General features: G+C 35.3%; 2 protein-coding genes and 1 long non-coding RNA gene across 3 annotated transcripts in view; 1 reads left to right on the top strand and 2 right to left on the bottom strand.

The window, feature by feature from the left end:
• Positions 1–1308: 1308 nt before the first annotated feature.
• On the bottom strand, positions 1309–2158 carry LOC136999657 (uncharacterized). The gene is made up of 2 exons (XR_010889963.1): positions 1603–2158; positions 1309–1433 (listed from the first exon to the last, which is right to left on the bottom strand). It is a non-coding gene; the product is annotated as an uncharacterized lncRNA (long non-coding RNA).
• A 3398-nt stretch (positions 2159–5556) lies between these two features.
• Positions 5557–7314, top strand: mRpS22 (mitochondrial ribosomal protein S22). Its single transcript, XM_012361103.2, has 3 exons — positions 5557–5907; positions 6206–6681; positions 6804–7314. Exons 1-3 carry the CDS (start codon positions 5814–5816, stop codon positions 7281–7283), a joined length of 1050 nt encoding a protein of 349 aa, XP_012216526.1. The 5' UTR covers positions 5557–5813; the 3' UTR covers positions 7284–7314.
• Positions 7315–7674: 360 nt separating this feature from the next.
• LOC105668643 (uncharacterized) overlaps positions 7675–20696 on the bottom strand; it is a 472083-nt gene continuing 459061 nt past the window's right edge. The window contains 1 exon segment of the mRNA XM_067354097.1: positions 7675–14190. Coding sequence (XP_067210198.1) covers positions 12742–14190 — 1449 coding nt within the window. The 3' untranslated portion in view covers positions 7675–12741.

The following is a 20696-nucleotide window of genomic DNA, read 5'->3' as shown; positions in this document are numbered from 1 at the left end:
GGTTTTGATTACCCATTTTCTATTTCAAATGCAATTAAAATTAATCGAGATATCAATAATATGTACTACACAGTGATGCCACTAATTCCACGTTCCTATTCTTGCATCACTAGTCTACGCGCATGTAAGTACGCGTTGTTTAGTTGTTGCGTAATACAGAAAATGGAAAATCTTAAATATTGCGGGCATTTAATTGAAGTAATAGAGAGAAACTTAAAACTGCGATTCAAGCAATTTTTGCTTTTTGAATCAACAGTAAATGATGCCATCTTGGCATCAGTGGCTCATCCTTTTTTTAAAATGAAATGGATACCGAAAGAAAAAAAAGAACATGTAAAAACATTATTTTTAATGGAAATAAGAAAAGTAAAACAGAATGAAAATAATCAAAAAGAAAGTAATACAGAAAAAAAGAAAAAGGATGAATCATATTTCATGTTTCAAGATGACTCATCAGATTCATCATCCACAAGCGAGACAACAGGAGATTTGGAGGCCCTTCAATACTTCCGAGATGGAGACACGTCACTTTCAATGTTGAAATACTATCCAACAATCAAAACAATATTTCTCAAATATAATACGTGTCTTCCAAGCTCAGCGCCAGTAGAACGCCTTTTCTCGTATGGCGGATTAATTATGAGACCTCACAGAAGGAAAATGGAGGATTCCCTCTTTGAAAAACTTGTTCTTCTAAAAGCATCACGCAAAAAGCATTCTATTTTTAAAGAGCATTAGAATTAAAATGTTATTATGTAATGTATTTTAAAAGAAAAAGAACTCAACGTCTGTAGACGTTGTAGACAGGGAACGATGTAGACAGACAACTTTTGTAATCTCAAGTTTTATATTTAAAAAATAAAAATTTAATTATAAGAAATAGTGCTGTAAGAAATATAAATAATAAAAAAAAAGAATTTAATATAAATAAATATAATATAAATATTTAAAAAAACTATTTTTATTTTGAAAAACCATTTTTAAAATGCCTATTTTCCATTTCCTATTTTAAATGGATGTCTAAAACCTATTTTGTATTTTGCATTTTCAAATGTAAAAGTTCCAACTATTTTGCATTTTCTATTTCAAATAGGTTCAGACACCCATTTTGCACATCTCTGATTAGTAAGGTAAAAGAAATGATATATTAATTTGTTTGTTTATTTATTTATTCATTCATTTATTTATTATTATTATATTTATGGGCGTGACTAATACTCTTGTACACATCGTACGAGTGATTAAATATAAACATAAGATTAATGAAAAAATTTACGTTTTTCTCAGCAGGCATTTGTATTTGGTTCATCTGTTTCATTTTTATTCATTGCAGATGGATCAGGTATATCGAAAAGTGTTGGTATGGCGTTTGGTTTTCATTTTCGCCAATTATCTGCTTGACCAGTCTCAAACTGTGATTCTTCAAAATGTTTCTGAAATAAAAAAACTGCTTATAAGATAAATGTCCTTCTTGATTACAGTTATTCATATTTATGTAATTTCAAACGATGACAAATCTAAACCACACTTAAAAAAAGGATCCATGATGCTAAACAAACAGAAAAAACTACGTAAATTGGAAATTTAAGAGAATAAACTTACTTCACAGAGGCGCGATGATTTGATTGGTGTCCAAGACTCTCTGCGGAGATTACGTATCCATTTCTGTCGACGAACATCATCCGCAGGAAATGCAAATACTCGAACACCTTTTTCTGTTCTATTGGTACAATTGACCGCAACGCAGCAAGGCATTTATCTTTTTTTTGTTCACAGTCGAATAATCAAAATACACGCAAACACAGAGTTCGAGCAGCTTAGAAACCATAATCTAATCATCATAAACTTGTCAGCTCAGCGACAGAGGCAAGAGGGCAAGGAGTGGGGGAATAGAACAAAAATGGCGGAGACCTGAGCAGACGGTAGAATATCTACATCTTTAGTGCTCTAGTAGAAGTGAGCGAACCTATGTTTTGTATCTCCTGTCCACCAAGCGTAGCATCAAACCGGTTTTGAGGCTCGCACGATTTCTTCTGTCAAGCGTTGGCAGCGAAAGTGCTTTCCCGAATTTCGCTCCACGTGACTAAATCGACTAGCGGCGTGTTGCTTTCGCTCGACGTGATATTTTTTCTGAGATTTACAGTTTTTTATAAAACATATATCATATTTATATTGATAAAATATTTTAACATTATGTATCTGCAGAATATGATTTTTCACGTTAATGTATTGTATAAAATAAGAATAAAGTTGTAAGGTTCTCAAATAAAGCCACACCGGTATCAGGATGAATAAAATTTAATGTTTAATAAAAGTTCAAAATTAACAGTAGTGAAAAAACAGGAAATAATAACAATAAAATAAAGAGCCGATAGCCGAAATAAATTATCGATTAATTTCGCGAACTTCGCACAATGCCAATGTTCTCACCATAAGTCGAACAATGTTCTGAGTCCTTTTCTTATGGAGTATTTTATCGCCAAGTCGTCTTATACACTGTCTTCTCTTTTCCTTTTTATTTTCGGAGCTACTTGAGTACTTCTCTTCGCTTTAGCGTTTGCACCGACTTTTATATTCGCCGAGTAGCGACCTCCTTTATTATTGACATAATCATATACCCGAAATTTTACTAAATACATGATAATGTTTTTCCTGCATTATCGACGGCAGTTTTCTGATAATTCTTAGGAATCTTACAAAGTAATAAATATTATATATCGTTAATAAATTTTCTATTATAATAAAAAATTATGTGTATCACAATATATAAACAAAACAAGTAATATTTCTACAATTTTAGTAGAAAAACATTTTTCCTATTAAAACATATTAACATGAGTTAATTGCGACGAAAATAAGCTTAATGCATATTTAATATACAGGGTGTATAAAAAGTATAGAATCCCCAGAATATCTCGAAAAATATAAGTTTTATAAAAAAATATTTTAGATAAAAATTGTAGGATTTAAAAAGATCTATTTATTGATCTTATCAGTTTGACCTTAGGTGAAGACGCTTCGGAGATTTGAAGATTATCTTTATTCTTTTAAATGGAACCACCCTAATTTTTTTATATAAATCGATTTTTTGCAATATTTGGCATAACAAGTTATAAAGGTAGAATGGCCAAAAATTTAATAGTTTACGAGATATTTTATACTTTAATTGGACATAATTTTACACAAACTATGAAATATCTCGTTAAATATTTATTTTTCAATTATCATACCTCAACACTTTTATTCACAAAATAATGAGAGAAATTGATTGGTGTAAAAAAAAACACATAGTTGTCTTTAAGAAAAAGTATATGATATCATTTCAGCTACATATTGAGGTAAGATAATTGAAAAATGAATATGTACCGAGATATTTTTCATAGTTTGTGTAAAATTATGTCTAATTAAAGTATAAAATATCTCGTAAACTATTCAATTTTTGGTCATCCTACCTTTATAACTTGTTACGCTGAACATTGCGAGGAATCGATTTATATAAAAAAATTAAGGTGGTTCCATTTAAAAAAATGAAGATAATCTTCAAATCTCCGAAGCAACTTCACCTAAAGTCAAACTGATAAGATCAATAAATAGATCTTTTTAAATCCTACAATTTTTATCTAAAACATTCTTTTATAAAACGTATATTTTTCGAGATATTCTGGGATTCCGGTATTTTTTATACACCCTGTATATTAAATATGCATAAAGCTTATTTTCGTTGCAATTAACTCATATTAATATGTTTTAATAGGAAAAATGTTTTTCTACTAAAATTGTAGAAATATTATTGTACTTGTTTTGTTTATACAGGGTGTATCAGAACTGGCGGAAAAGTTTTTAATGCCAGATTCTTCATGAAATTCTAAGACGAAAAGCTCTTTACAAAAAAGTGATCCGATGAATAGAATTAGAATGGTGAGGCATTGAATTTGACGTATGGGAGCGCATGAAACTCGCGCGATCAGCATCGGCACGACCAAGTTCGGCACACGTTTCACTCATGACTCGTGTATCGTGGCGATGAGTTTTTTTCTCATTATTCTACATTATTTTGCTATTAGTAATATGAATTATTAATTAATCTTATTAATAATGATATTTATCTTTATTAATCAATAATTACTTGTGTACTTTGATTACGTACTAGTTGCATAGTCCTTAAACGTGGGATATGCGGGATATTGATTAGATTAACTTAACAAATAACAAATTTAAAATAAATAATTAATAAATAAATTGACCATAATTTTATGAATCAATTAATTATTTAATTACTAAAATAATTGAAATTAGTTTCCCATATTTCCCCATGTTTAAAAACTAAGCAACTAGAACATAATAGAGAATAAACTAATAATAAATAATTCAATAATTGTGTAAGTAATATCGACTAAGATTTCAGAAGAATGTGAAAAATTTCAAATACGTATTTTTTATGAAATATTGGGTTTAATGTCTTTCGATTAATTTGAAAAGAATTACAATTGCTCTATGCACATTATAAAATAAACAAATTATAGCAAGTGTTCAAAATGTCCACTACCTACTGCAATGCATAGACGTGCACGTTTTATTACATTTTTACACGCTCTTTCGATCATGTCTGCCGTGATGTAGCCTAAAGATGTCAATATTTTCCCCTCCAGTTCTGCGTCATTATCAATGGGTTCGCGATATACGAGCTCTTTCATGTGGCCCCACAGGAAAAAGTTTAGCGGATTCAAATCTGGTGATCTTGCGGGCCAGTTTATTGGTTCACCACGATCTGAGATATGCAGGAAAGAACATTACTTGTGAGGCGCATGATACTTTCGTTAGACATATAAATAAAAAATCACTCTTTAGAAAGGACAATAGTTTAATATATGTTACATATTTTTATACATTCTATATATTTTTATATATTATTTAGTGTTAAATATATCTTTAAAATATAAAATACATTACTGCATATGTAAAAAATGACTACATTTTTTAACCTCGATTTACTCTCTTTTATTCAGTATTATATTCAAAAAATCGATTTAAATTCGGTATATATTCAATACTTTCTTTAGCACATGTATATTTAATAATATTTTATCTTCAATTTAATTTTTTCCAAATATCTTTTCATATTTTCAAACCTTTGATTATATTAATACACCGAACCAGTATTTCAATTTGCTTGTTTTGGGCAAAAGGCGGGGCCTATCTTACTCAATGCGACTTACAGCTATGTCTCGCTCTTATGCATTGCTTAGATGTGAAAAGTGGGGGTAACTAACAGTCCATATTTCTATAGTCAAAGATTGCAATACACATAATTTTTTATTATAATAGAAAATTTATTAACGATATATAATATTTATTACTTTATTCTTATTTTATACACTAACGTGAAAAATCATATTCTGCAGATTCATAATGTTAAAATATTTTATTAATATAAATATGATATATGTTTTATAAAAAACTGTAAATCTCAGAAAAAATATCGCGTCAAGCGAAAGCAACACGCCGCTAGTCGACTAGTCGCGTGGAGCGAAATTCGGGAAAGCATTTTCGCTGCCAACGTTTGGCAGAAGAAATCGTGCGAGCCTCAAAACCGGTTTGATGCTACGCTTGGTGGACAGGAGATACAAAACATAGGTCCGCTCACTTCTACCAGACCGACAGCCGAGCGCACACGAACACATGACGTCAGTGGGTCTCGGTTGTGTGCGTATGGAGCTCTCCGGAGAAAACTGGCAGCTCTGGCGACCCCTCGACGCCATTACACATCTAGTCTCTACTCTCAGGCTTCTCTCTGGTCAATCTTTAAACTGATCATGCTTTCATGTCATATAAACAAATTTTTGCGGCATATATCTTCTCGTGCAACGTTTAGTTATCGCAATTTTGCTTCAACGAATGTTGAAACAGGTATCTTTTTTATTGTATTTAATGATGTATTAGATTGGATTTGGTTTGTAGGTTATGTTTATTTGTGTATGTTTGAATAGGAAAGTTAATCGGAATATCTTGCTATTATTATGCTGTTTTTATTCAGTTATGTTGTATTATTATATTATTTTTATGTATCATTGATCTAACTAATGTATTTTTTATTATAATTGTAGTATTAGAATGCTAATATGCTATTAAAATGTATTAAATTCTGCTTTCTTATGCAGATAAATTAACACAGATTTATAGAAAGAATATTATATTACTTTTACAGATCCAACAGAAAGAGATCCAGCATTATTTTTTTTTGATAAAGAAGTTCAGAAGTCTCTCAAAACGCTGACAACAGTAGATTATAAAAAGGTCTTTAGAATTCGCCAAGATGGGCACAAGCTTGAGCCTCCACAGTATAAATTCTTAACAGATGAGGAACTCCAGGAAGCAAGGAAAGCGGTTGAATGTAAGACAAACAAGTATTTGCAAATGCCACCAGTAGTAAAACAGAGATTAGACTTATTTGCACCATTGTGCAAGAATCCTGCGTTACAGAGTCATGATACTGTTAAATACATATTCACCGATATTACATACGGCCTTAACGATAAAGATAGATTCATAGTAATTAGAGAACCTGATGGCACTTTGAGATATGCCAATTGGCAAGAGCATGATAAAATGCTACAAATCTATTTCCCAAAATCAGGGCGAGAGTTAAGAAAACCAAAGATGTTTGAAGGCGAATATTTGCAAGTAAGTATGTTACTCAAGAAGTTTACTACACAGTTTTACATCTAGTGATATTAAGAAGACACAATTTTGATAGCAAAATAAGGGAAGCAAATCTAAAATTAACATCAACATTTTTTTCACAGAGCTTATTAAATCGTAACAAATACGAGTTTATATTAGATCGCGCATGCGTGCAATTTGAGCCAGATGATCCAGATTATCAAGCGATTACACGGGAAGTTTATGAGTATATAAACAGAGAAAAACATTTCGACACCTTGAGATCTACACGCCATTTCGGGCCGATGGTGTTTTATCTAGTATGGACAAGCAATATCGACAATTTGTTGTGTGAGATGATTGAGACTAGTAGGATTAAGGATGCTGCGCTACTGATACGTTTATATCATAAGATTCATCCTACATCTAAATCAGCGGTCGACCAGTGCCGAGATACGGATAACATAAAATTTATTATGCATTATGCGAATTTGAAATCGCCAAAGAAAGGCACAATAGATAAGCTCATGCAATCGTACAAAGAATTGCAACAGAAGCAACAAATTGTGGCAGAAGACATTAAAAAAGCACATGGCATTTCATTGAAAATGGATAATGTGTAAATATAAACAAATAAATCCTAATATTCTATTACTTCTATACTTATTTCTTTGCTGTTTGATCCGCATCTCAAACATTTTTGTGAAAATAGCTGATGTTAATAGACTCAATTATTTGAATTATAACGCTGTATCGTTTTTTTAAAAAAAAGTTGTTTAACAAAGATTTTGAAAACTGCAAAAATCAATTATTGGAAAAAGTGTTTAAAAAAGATCGGCAGTATATGTAAATTAAATTGATAACAGAGGGGAATTACAAAAAGATGTTCAATAGTAAGAGAATGTAGGCAATTCATCGAAATGAAGGAACTTACACTATGGTGTTCCTCCGAGAACATGAGTCCACAATACTTTTCTTTAGGACACCCTATAAAATAAGAGTGAGACTCGGTGCTGCGGTATATGTCATGATTTGCTTTATTCGTTGTTCGTAAGGTCGAATCAATCGATGGATAACAGACACACGGTTGTCGTCAGGGTAATCCGATAATTATTACTCGATTATTTTATTACGTACGGTAATAGTACTTACAAACATTTACAAATGTAACAAGTCAATTCGATTTGGCGTACAGGATCGTGAGAAAACATTACACTAATGATTTTCCGCTAATTCGCGTCACGGAAAAAAATACAAATTGATGCAAACGATTGGTCTGCGCAGATGGACAGCGCGACACCTGTTCAAAAATGCTTCGTTTACGATTAGAGGGAGATGAGTGATAAGGTATGGGGAGGATTAATTATACTTAGCGATTAAACATATTCGGTAACAAATAACAGTTCTATCGATACTTGAGTATCGCCGCGAACGAAAATGTACCGTTTAAAGTAGCTTTATACAAATGCAATATACGGTATGACGACAGTGTAAGTACCTACAATCATGGAACAATATACAAATTTGACGTGTAAAAACGAAAAGCGTGAGAAAAGTCCTTTTTTTTCTTTTTTTTCCTGTCTCCCCGTTAGGATCGTGCATCGTTACCGTGAATATTTGATAAGCACTCGCAAATATATATCGTAATGTTCGTTATCAATCATTATCATTCGCCTTATCCTTAGTGTACTCTTACTATAAGTAATTATTTCCCTATAGACGTGCTCCGAATTATGACGGTGAAAAATAAATAAGGTATGCATATCTCGTCGCATGTTTAACCCTCGGATGCAATTAGTCATGCTAATATCTTAAGTAGCAGTCGATCTCACATTTCTTTAATTGTAAAATAAATATTAGTCGACCGTGATTGTAATTATCTACGTCGCTTATCGTTAATATTATTACTAATAAATTATAAGATTAAATTTGATCGCGAAACATGCCAATATTAACACTTGGTCTCTTTTTTTGTGATATTCGCAAAAAGTGCGACATACATACATATAATTGTCACTGCGATTTTTTACGGAGACAATATCATAATGCGTATAATTTATTTCTAACAATCTATCAACAATTTTCAATAACTCTAATTTTTAATAACTACTAACAAAAAGAATTTTTATAATTTACGAATTACACAATTAAACATAGAAAATCGATTTATTGTTTTCGCATCGAAACATTTAATTTTTACCCTTTTTTTAAATTAATAATTGGCGCATCAACAAGACGCCATTCGCTTAGAAGAAAACAATTCGCTTAACACAAGAAGTGCATATCTTCAATCTCTTGGCAATCTTATTTAGAGAGTTTATTCATCAAGTTAAAATAGACTCCACAAACGCATCCGAGGGTTAGTATAAAAAGCTCGTCGAATCTATGTCCGATCGGGCTAACAAAAGGATGAAGCGTATTTATTTTATAAAATAAATTTATTATCGCATATGTGCGTATTTATTTTACAAAATAAATTTATTTTATAAAATAAATACGCACATATGCGAAATGTGTCAGCTCTTTAGGCCTTTCAAAGCAAGGTATGCGGCTGCATGGATAATCCAAACAACACGAAAAGTCTGAGACATTCGAAAGACATCCAAAAGACGTGTGACACTTTCGGACACTTCGCTTAGACATTTCAGAGAGTTCAGGTTTGAAACATTCGCGTTGTCTGGGCAGCGCAACGACGAGCTCGCCCTTTGTGCAATAAGCTGCAATAAAATAGTGCAAAACCGGCGATCGCGTTTGAGAAACGATCAAGGCAACGTGCTTGATCTCGCAATCGATTTCGTGACAATTCAATAGATTTCACCTTTTATCAAACACAGAAATGCTTGCAAAAAAGCAGTAAAATCGATAAGAAAAGACAGATAAGCTTGTAAAATTCAATATAAAAATTTCTCGTACATTACAGCAGCATACGCATGACGAATCGAACAGAGTTATGAGAACATACTTTTATATATCTTTCACAGTTTGAAGAATCCACAATTTTTCATCAATTCGTATTTGGAAAAAATATTAAAAGATTGATTTAACGTTATTTATGTTTTTTACAAATATTTCAAGTTAAAGTCAGAAACTTATTTATGCAATATATAATTTTAAATTAGACAAAAATGTACATTTTTCTTAATTTTTAGCTTACTTTAAAAAACACGCAATATGGATCTATGTTGGAACACAAAGTTCACGATCGCAAGATATTTTCTGTCACCTTGATCGCAAATATTCAACATCTCGCCCACGATAATGGAAAAAACGATGAAGCGCAATGACTCGACGATCATTATCCTGTGGAGCGTAGGGTGTGATAATTAGCTAATAATCGCGATCGCTCAAATAATCTTAACAACATGAGATGCACGCTGCGCAGTGTCAAAACTGCAGAAATATAGTAGAGAACTGCTGCGTTTGGGTTGGTAAATATTGAGCAATATTTTTTCCAATGCACACCTTTTGGCCGCCGTAAAATTCATTGACAGGTTTTCTTCGCGCGTCTTGCCGTGTCTCTCGACTCTAATCGGTCACGTTGTTTTCAGACTGGATAAAAATCAATTCTTTTTTTCTCTATCCGAAATTCGACAGCGAAAATGAATTATATCCATAATTCAACACCCAAATGGACCGATTTATAGATTGAATTTTTGCTTTTTTTCTATTTTTATAGAATTCCTAGAAAGGACCTTATTAAGACTTACATTAATAACTTTGTATATTATCTAAACAGAGAAGGTCTATCGATGATTTAATTAATTTAAATTCGGTGCAATTTGGCCCACGATCGTGCAAATATAATATATGCAAATGTTTTTGTACCGCGCTTTAGAACTTGAATTGATTCATCATTATTATCGATAGATAGTTACAGGTGACAGGAATCCGTCGTCACCAAAATGCGCGCGGCAGGTGAAATTGATTGAAAAAGGTAACTAGATCTAAAATTGTTGTCGCATCCTGTTGCCGTTTTCTAGGTCCGTCTGTCGACCATTGTGTCGCACGCCAGCCTCTCACCTTCACTATATCCCTTTATTAAAGGATATTTAATCGGCGTATAGTGCTATCCGTAATCTTTTATCAGCAACGAGAATAATGCATATATGCGACTGAATGTGTGTGTATATACAAATACGATAGCAATTGTCCTAGAATACGCGATAAAAATCAACGTTAGGTTTATATGTAAATTTTGCCGATACATAGTTCTGCTGTTTCGTTCGTGATATTAATGAGGCATGAATGTGTGCGTGTATGTATACATGCATATGTACGTAGAGGATTGCAGTATATCTCGTATATGTATTACTCTATCTATTTTTTCCACTTACATGTATATATTTATATAAATCTCCCATTCGCCTGCGTATATTTATGTGTATATATATATATATATATATATATATATATATATATAATACGTATGTATATATGTATAATATTTATACGATCATCTACGTAGAACCTCTTGACGGTGTTACGCTCGTCCTACTACGACGAAGAAAGAACGAATAGTTGGATAGTTACGGGATCCGTCGTCGCACGCGGCTGTGTATAATCTTAAAAAAGTATGTACGCGAGTAGCGTGTTTTCTCGTATTTGGCACAGACGTTGCGAAGAATACGCCGGGTACGAGGTATATTAGGATCGATCCAGAATAAATATGTGGCTCCAAATGTTTACTGAACGTTCACCAAAGTCGAGACTTAATTTTTGCGGAGAGAGATTTTGCATTGTTGCTAATTTCGTCGAAATCTGTTTCTTTTTTCATAGCACATTTTAAGACACTTTTATCAAACGAAAAAATAAGCTCCCTATTTTCTGATTTTTTTATCATAAATTTGTAATACACATTGTATTACAAAATTAACCGAATCTTATTGTTAGATTGATAAAAATATTAGTAATTATGTATATAAAATGTTATTAATACTCTGTTTCGCTATTCAAAAATATTCAATTTTTAAAAAAATTTAGATTAAAATATATTTAAAAATATTTTATTGTATATTGATAAATATCTCTTGTTAATTATTATTTCATCTTGATTGAATAAATTCTTATTATAAATCATTCAATTTAATTGTTAAAATATATTCTAACACAAATATGCGAGAGAAAATTTTTCCCGAGGAATAATAGATCAATCTTTTCTTACTAATTAATTTCTCTCCGTAATGATTTTCCCGCGATTATAAATACAACCCTGATCGCGCAGGAAATTTCATGATGGGTGCATTCAGTAGAAGTGTAATTTTATTTTTCAACAAAGAAAAATAAATGCGATTTGCTCGCTAAATAATCTGTTATCAAATTTACTCTCCAATGTTTGGGCTTTACAGGATGCGATAAAATATTGGTATTGAAAATTTAGACGTTCTTTAACATCTTGCAACCGAAGTCGAGAAAACAGGACCGAAAGACCAAGGGCAAGACGCGTTTCCGATGCTCTTTGCGACATCACCGAGTACAACCTGTCTGCCTTGCAGGGCACATCGAATATGCCGCGTGATGCGAAATTTAACGAACTGTACGACAACGCCCAGATTTGCGTTGTATTTCTTCTCTATTTTTTTTCCTCCTTTTCTTCCTATTCGGACGTTGACGTTTTGCTATGCGTTCGCGCGTGTCGATAGGTTTCCTCGCGCCGTCTTAACGATTATTAATATTATCGTTTATTCATAGTTGATTAGTGTGGTATTATTACGCGTGTCCCGCGCTAAAATTCCTACGCTGTATTCTACTTTCCAAGAGACGTAATGCGCCCGCGTACGACGGAGTCTTCGTCGCTCAAGAATAAATCTTTCTCTTCTTCTTTCTCTGGATGCTTCTGCGATGTTTGCCGGTTTGCTCAGGTTTCTCCGCCAGCGATTCGGTCCCTTTAATTTTTTAGCAATTCCTCATCTCGAATCCTTCCGCTCTCCGTTTCTTCTCCCATTCGTCTCATTTGATTGCAACCGCCTTGACTATCATTCCGCCCAGGATCAAGAACCACGCTAGTCAGTGGTCGTGTTAACTCGCTGGCGCAATTTCAGTGGCCTTGACGGTCGCGCAGCCGATCAGCAAGCGGCTTCTCGGTCACAGAATGTCCGTCTCATAGACTTTGCTGGTGGTCGTGGTGACGTTGGTGATTGGGCCCAAGTTCCCCGAGCTCGATACGATCGTCGTCGAAGTGGTGACGCCGGCGGGGATCTGGCCGTTGGTCGTCATCGTCGCGGAGGTTATTGGAACGGATGTTTGTCCGTTGACGACGTCTATCTTGGTTACCTGATTCCCGTCGGCAATGACAGCCTCCTGCGGCGGCACTTGGGGCTTGACACTAAGACTGGTGAGAGATCCGGAACTTGCGGCGCTCAGACCAAGGCCCATCTTCGCCAGAAGGTTACTCTCGGAACCGGTTTTCTTCAGCAAATCGGGCGGCGCCGGCGGCACGGTAGTGAGTCCGGCTGCGTTCCTCTGCAGCTGCTGCAACCGCGCGTATTGTTCCTGCAGCGCCTTCTGCTTCTTCAGGAGCTCTTGATGCCGCTGTTCCAGCTGCTCCTGCCGGCCGCGTTTGCTCTGCAGTCCCTCTTGCGAATTGACGCTCTCGCATGAGCTCGAGTTGCTAGTCGACAGCACTGCGGACGACTGCGAGGACGAGGAGTTATGCGGCACGATGGCCGCGCCCGACGGCGCGGTTGTCGCCTGCTGGTCCACGGTGGACAGGATCGCCGTGGCGTCCGGTGGCAATGCCATGGGCAGTTTACCCTCTTTGCCGACGACGTTGCTGTTACTAATGACGCGCGTCGCCGGTCGGCGCAAGGTCGCGTTGCCGCTCTGCAGACTGCACGGATGGTTTCTAGGTGGCAGCTGCGGACTGGTCGGACTTGCCAAAGGCGATCGGGAGCTGGTGCGCGGCGGCGGCGGCGGCGGCACTCGCCTGGCGCTGGCCAGCTGCAGCAGTTCGGCGTTCCGTTCTGGCACCGGCGGCTTCTGCCCGGGCAAAAAGCCCTGAGGCAGCATCGGCATGCCCGGTTGCTGCTGCGGTTGTTGTTGATCCTGCAGTGAGAGCGCCTGTAGCCTGGCGATCGGCGGCGAGGTGTCGGTGTCCGAGCTCGACGGATACGAGTGCAGGCGACGAAGAGTGCCGCTAGCGCCCGGTGCCATCCCGGGAAGGGCGGGGGGTGCCATGAGGGCACCGCTGGACGAGTCCACGCTGCCCTTGCGACCGATGTCGCTGATGCTGGGCGCGCGAATGCCGCTCCCACTGCCGGTCGCCAAGATGGTCGTCGACTCTCGCAGGCTGGAGGCGCGGCCTATGTCAGCCAGAAGCGCGTTGCCGCTCGGATGATGGACCGACAGTCCTCCGGACACGTGACCCATCTGCGAACTTGGACGAGAAAAGGTCTGCAGCTCGTCTAGCAGAGCGTCGAGTGCGTTCTCCGGACGCTGCTGATGGTCGGCGGATGACTCGTGAGGGTGGCCCCCTCCCCCGAGGATGCCCGCTGACCCCACGACAGTGCGTTCCGCTGGCACAGGGGCAGCTGCCTGTTTTGTTCAAACAACACGGAATCAACAGTGGGCCCGAGACTCGTCGCGCCAGTGTCTTCCGCGAGGACACACTTTCAACTTGGTCTTTTGTCGAGCTGGCGCGACATATCTCGGGGAGATCGTGCTTTTTCTCTCGTCCGCTCTCGTGAGAGAGCCGTCAGAAGGAGCATCCTGTGTACGTGTGTATGTATATTTGTGCGATTGTGGACTCGCTGCTGGTCGCGAGTTGTCGATGCGACACATTATATGAGTTGCACAGTGATACATATAAAGATACTTACGTATGCGGATATGATAAATATACAGACATATAGAGATGTACAAGTGTAAAACAATTAAAGTTTCCGCAAATTGCACATCGAGTATGTACACTTGATCATACGTACAGAGACACATTTTTACATCTGACTTTTGCTTCGTACAGACAAACAGTCGCGGTTGTGGTATATTATTGTATAATATATTATTGTATTCTTTTGTTTGGTGTGTTGCGGATGCTTCTTCTGACAACAAAAGCGTTGGTCGTAGAAAGTGGCGTTTCGATGTGGAAAATCGAATAATGAGATTGCAGGAGGAATGAATGCGAAAGAAAAATTATATTCGATACAGATCGTACAAGATTCGATATCCACGGCACTGCTTTATGATTCGTTATCACATCATTGCACTGTCTATCACGCATAAAATTGTTTCATTTTTCTAATTATTATTTTATTGGAGTATTTCAGATGCGATAGAAATTTTTCTAAATATATCTCAAGTGTCTTTTATAACAATTTAATAATTAATGCTTGCAATAGAAATTTTATTGCATATTTCTTTTAAATTTACAGGATGACGTATTTCTAATTAAATTTTATATTTTGCAGTTTGTATTTTGTATCAGTATGCATCCTATTATCTAAAATAATTATAACTGATAAAATTGCATCCACATAAGAAAGAAATAAGTTTTTCAGAATATATATCGAGTTTTTGATAATTGTAAAATATCGGTTAATTTTGTATTGGATCAGTTATTTTTTTCATATTACAAATATTTTCTGCTTTGTAAAAAAATAAATAAAAATTTTTATAAAATTTTATCTTAATTGTTATCCGCAAACGCATGATAATGATACGCGATATATAAGCCTCGAGTATGAAAAACCTTCGTTTGTATTGCTTTGCAATGATGATATTTAAATAACAAAATTTGATTTGATATTTTATAAGCGCCATAAATTCAATGAAAACAATTGTTGTTAAATCACGCGCAAACATTTTAACACGAAGACGTACTTCGACACGCCACGATCGTACGAACGGATGATCGCGAGTCGAATTTCGTCTTTTTCTTTTCTATGTCATGCGTGCGTAATGTGTGCGAATAATGTACATGCATAATAATGATGAAAAAAGATGTGATAGAAGAGAGAGCATGAGACGACAAGATGATACAGAAATGCAGAATGTGTACGATGAACGAAGAAAGTAAAGTGAAAGAGAAGAGGCATGAAATGGGCAACAGAGATAAAGAAACAGAGAGAAAGATACAAAAAGAGAGAGCGCTATGATGAGTCGTGAATCGCAATATAAATGTGAACTAAGAAAAGCACACAATCGTAAGACAATAATATGATTAATTCCGTTAGATAATTACCTGCGGATCGGTTATACGTTTATTGTGCGTGCGTTGTGCGTGTTACAAGTCAGTACTCGTTTGGGGCTCTTTTACATTTGGCATCGATTGCTGTCCGGTATTAGTCAACTTAAAAAAAAAAAACAGAGAAACCAAAAATCAAAAATCTGAAGTCAGAACTCATATTGTCGACCGCGCACGGTAAAAAAAAAGAAACGCAATTCGTCGCTCTTCGATTTATCGTAAAAATGGTCGCGAGCGTTCGCACGTGAACGCGCGGTAAATCAAGATAAATCGCGAAAGCGTGTAAAAGTTCAAAATATATTTAAAAAAGGTTTAAAAGGGTATTTTTTAAGCATCCTTAAGTTTTTCAATATTACAACGCGGGATTCCTCCTTGAACAAATTAATAATTGCTATAAAATTATAAAAAATAATTTATTAGATTAATTCAGCGATTGGAAAAATTATAATTACTCTGTCTGATTATACACTACGCGTCAAAATTAAGGGATAGAAAATTTCGGGTCGATTTTTGGGTGTTTTTTGAGCGGCCGTATCTCTGCGAAAAATGGACGAAAAAAATCTTTAAAAAAAGCGTTTTGAAGCTTGAATTTTCTAGTTTCTGAATTTTCGCAAAAAACTCCCGTATCATCATTTTTAACTGAGTTATTCTCCATTGAACGGACCAATCCGGAAATGAAAAAATTTCCCCAAATTGGGCAACGTGCATGGACCAGAAAAAATTTTTTTTGTCAAAAACCGATTCCACGACGTTAAAGCTCATACAATTCTCAACAATTTGCTTTTTTAATGAATGCTGTGCGATTTTTTTTTGACCGAGTTATTGGCAGTTAAAGCAAAATTCGTGCTTTCAACTTGAACATCCGTAGCTCCGAAACAAATTGTCGTACGGCATTCACCATGGGCTTTTTGGAAAGTTCAAAGTCTCCCCTATAAGACGCTCTTTTCAGAATTTCGATCTGACATTTTTTTTTATTTTGATATATCGACTGTAAAAACGTGTTAAAAATCGCGTTTTTCTCTTTTTTCATTCACCTGGGCGCCACTTCGTGAAAAATGATTGAAACCCCTGAGTGTCCACGTTTTTTTTTAGTTATAGGTATGCCTAGTAACCACGCAAAATCCCGAGAGCGCTGGATTTTTCTTTCCTAGTGTTCTGAAGCTCGTAAGTTACGTTAACGTACGAAAATGACTAAAAATCCTTTATTTCGCCCCAAAAATGCCAATAACACAAAAATTCGAAACATTTTCCATCTGATCATTGATCCTTGCTTGGTTATTTCCACAATAACAAGTCAAATTTCCGATATGATTCTCAATACAATAACACGGCAAATTACCGTCGGCATTAGCGTTACCCAAAGCATACCACGAGGAGGTTGCTGACTGGATTTACGCTTCGCGCGCGCGCGTTTTACTTTAACCGCCAATAACTCGGTCAAAAAAAATCGCACAGCATTCACTAAAAAAGCAAATTGTTGAGAATTGTATGAGCTTTAACGTCGTGGAATCGGTTTTTGACAAAAAAAATTTTTTCTGGTCCATGCACGTTGCCCAATTTGGGGAAATTTTTTCATTTCGGATTGGTCCGTTCAATGGAGGATAACTCAGTTAAAAATGATGATACGGGAGTTTTTTGCGAAAATTCAGAAACTAGAAAATTCAAGCTTCAAAAAGCTTTTTTTAAAGATTTTTTTCGTCTATTTTTTGCGGAGATACAGCCGCTCAAAAAACACCCAAAAATCGACCCAAAATTTTCTATCCCTTAATTTTGAGTAGTATATTTATTAAAAAATGTTGGATCTTTTACCTCACGCTGACGTGATTACTTAGACTGACCGTGCGCTTTGTGCGCAATTCACCTGTCGTCCGTGATCGACTAACTCGAAAAAGCTGGAAACGCATCGCTCGGGCATCGACTCATTGTCTATTTCAAAATAAATTTTGAACCAAATTTTCACTGATTGAATGGAAAGCGGTGGAAAGTAATCACAAGTGGATTACAAGTTAAATGAAATTCATAACTATCTCGAATACGCAATCTATTATGATATTAAAACACGTTTCGCGTACGAAAAAAATAAATGCTCCGAAATAACGTGACGCTCGTGAAATTTAAATACGGAAAAGTAATCGTTACATTTTTTTCGAGCAAATAAATTGCGATAGCGAAAACGAAGATAAGAATTTATACAGAGTTTAGTAATTGGAGCATTCAGTGAACGTGGCAATGTCCTTTATTAAAAATTTTGAAATAATTATTTTTAATTGGAAATTAATTCCAGGATTATCTTTTTTTAGATTTTGAGCATTCAAACTTTTGTTAAAACAACGAGGTCCTTCATTAGTCATACTCTTTTTGTGAAGTCATCTAAATTTTCGCCCGAAGAGCATTGCCGAGTGGACCAAATGCGTATAATCACCCTATATATACATATAAATATTGTTTTCTTTTTGTTAAAAAATGAAGTAAAACGCATCAATGAAAATTGTTGTGCCCATGCCGATAATCGAGGTGCACACATGTAGATCCCAAATTATATAAAAAGAAGCTGAAAATCGTTTTTTCTTACCGATTCGCTGTTTACGAATTATTGCACGAGTACGCTCGTCGATGCCCGCACAAATGACTCCAACCTTCCGTTTCGAAGCAACGGAAAATTTACGCAGAATATAAAGCATGCGTTCCGATGATGCAAATAAAAAAAGTATAAAATAATAAAGACGTTTTCTCCCATGCGCAACTACATGCGTGTAACACGTATATATTCAATATATACATACATGTGTAACGTATATACACACATGCTGACACATGCCACAAGTACGTACATAGAACACGTCTCATAATTAATATTCGACTAGTCGTGAAACAAAATCAAAACCATATAGGGTGTTATATATACATAAATACAGAAAAATATCGGCCAATCAAAAAATACACAGAAAGAACCTTCAGTCCAATCCTTATAGTAAGGCAATATAGTAACGGACTCAGACTCATATAGATAAATAGATAGATAGATAGATAGATAGATAGAAAGATAGATAGATAAATAGATAGATAAAGAGAGAGAGAGAGAGAGAGAGAGAGAGAGAGAGAGAGAGAGAGAGAAGGAGAGAGGGAGACAGAAAGAGAGAAAGACACAGAAAGAGAGAGAGAGAGAGAGAGAGAGAGAGAGAGAGAGAGAGAGAGAGAGAGAGAGAGAGAGAGAAAAAGAGAGAGAGAAAGGGGAGGAAAAAAAAGAGGAGGAGCGTATAAAATATATGTATACTGGTGAAAATGTATCTTTAATTGGTGGATATACATATACACAATAGAAAGAATAAGAGAAAGAGAAAGAGAGAAAGAGCAAAATATGATGGAAAGAAGGTGATAAATCTCGCACGAAGATCACGCATATATCGAAACATCATGTGAGGTGCGATAATGATTGAAGATTGACGCCGAAGGAGGAGATTAATATGATGATAAATTGTCGACAGGAACACGTATTGAATACGAAACAGTGTAGAGAAACTAGCATAAGAGAAGCTCAAGTATTGTATAAATCAAAAATGAGGGAGCTAATTAAGTCTCTAGAAATATTTTACACGTTGACGTGTTGATTGAGTGATCATAAATTCACGCGCCTGCTTTGTACAATAAGATTTTTTTAATTTTAATTGAATAAAAATCTTCTTAAATACTTTTTTTTGGAAACAAATTAAAATTCTGTTGAAGTATACGGCTTGATGTTTTAAAATGAGAATAAGAATTCGTTATTTATTTAAGCCTTCGAAGCTTTATTTGCAAGAGTTTTTTAATTGTTTGAAAAAACAACGACTTAATAAAAAAATTCAACTACGCGACAAAAATTCAACTATGCGTGCGAATTTATGGCCATTCCGTAGAATTAGGTGCACGGTTGCAACGGCAGTACCCGAGAAAAAATGGTATAATTGGTCAAATGTAAATATATATAATTAGTTATGAAAAGATCTGAATTTTATATGGTCATATAAAATTACATATATTATTAGATCTTTTCATAACTAATTATATATATTTACATCTGACCATATTACACCATTTTTTCTCGGGTAGTTTTCGTGAAATATAATTCGACATCTCGAAAGTAGACCAATATCATTCTGCAACTTAAAACTAGTAGGATCAATATGTTTTAATTTAACATATATGTTATATTAAAACATATTAATTTATACACTATAGTATATTCTTTCTTTTGCTTTTGAATCATAGAATAATATTGATTCTGATGATATAGATCCGCTTTGATTTTGGTTCTAAATGCCGATGTTTTCTACGGCATTGTGTTTTTAATCGCGATTGCATCCGTGGAAGTCGATCTACTCGTTACATTGATTTTCTCAGATGACATAAACGAAAACCTTAGTAGCAAAATAACGTCAGAAGACGACATAATAACGTCTATATGACGTCATGGACGTCTATATGACATTCATATAGACGTTATTCATATAATGTCATATAGACGTCTATGACATCATATAGACGTTATTATGTCGTCTTCTGACGTCGTTGTACTACTAAGAAAGGACGAAATACACAAGAAAGATAGATCTTTCAGACATTCTTTAAATGTGGTTTTCTTCTTCCGAATAATTCTAAACATTCGTGTGAACAATATCAACGCAGAGAAAATTTAACGAGTTTCGAGTTTGCATTCTTTCCACTCGTGTGAACACATTAAAGAATAATTGCGGATTATAAACGAATGATCAAGTGCACGTAAGTAATGAATAAATATAATAATAAAGCAGTGCTTTGGAAAAAAAGTGTAAGAATTATTGAATAAGTTTAATTATTTATAATTTGTACATATACACACATT

This window comes from Linepithema humile, chromosome 4 (assembly GCF_040581485.1).
Source record: "Linepithema humile isolate Giens D197 chromosome 4, Lhum_UNIL_v1.0, whole genome shotgun sequence".
Lineage (NCBI taxonomy): Eukaryota > Metazoa > Arthropoda > Insecta > Hymenoptera > Formicidae > Linepithema > Linepithema humile.
The sequence above is the reverse complement of the archived record's forward strand: the minus strand, read 5'-3'. Positions and strand labels throughout refer to the sequence as shown.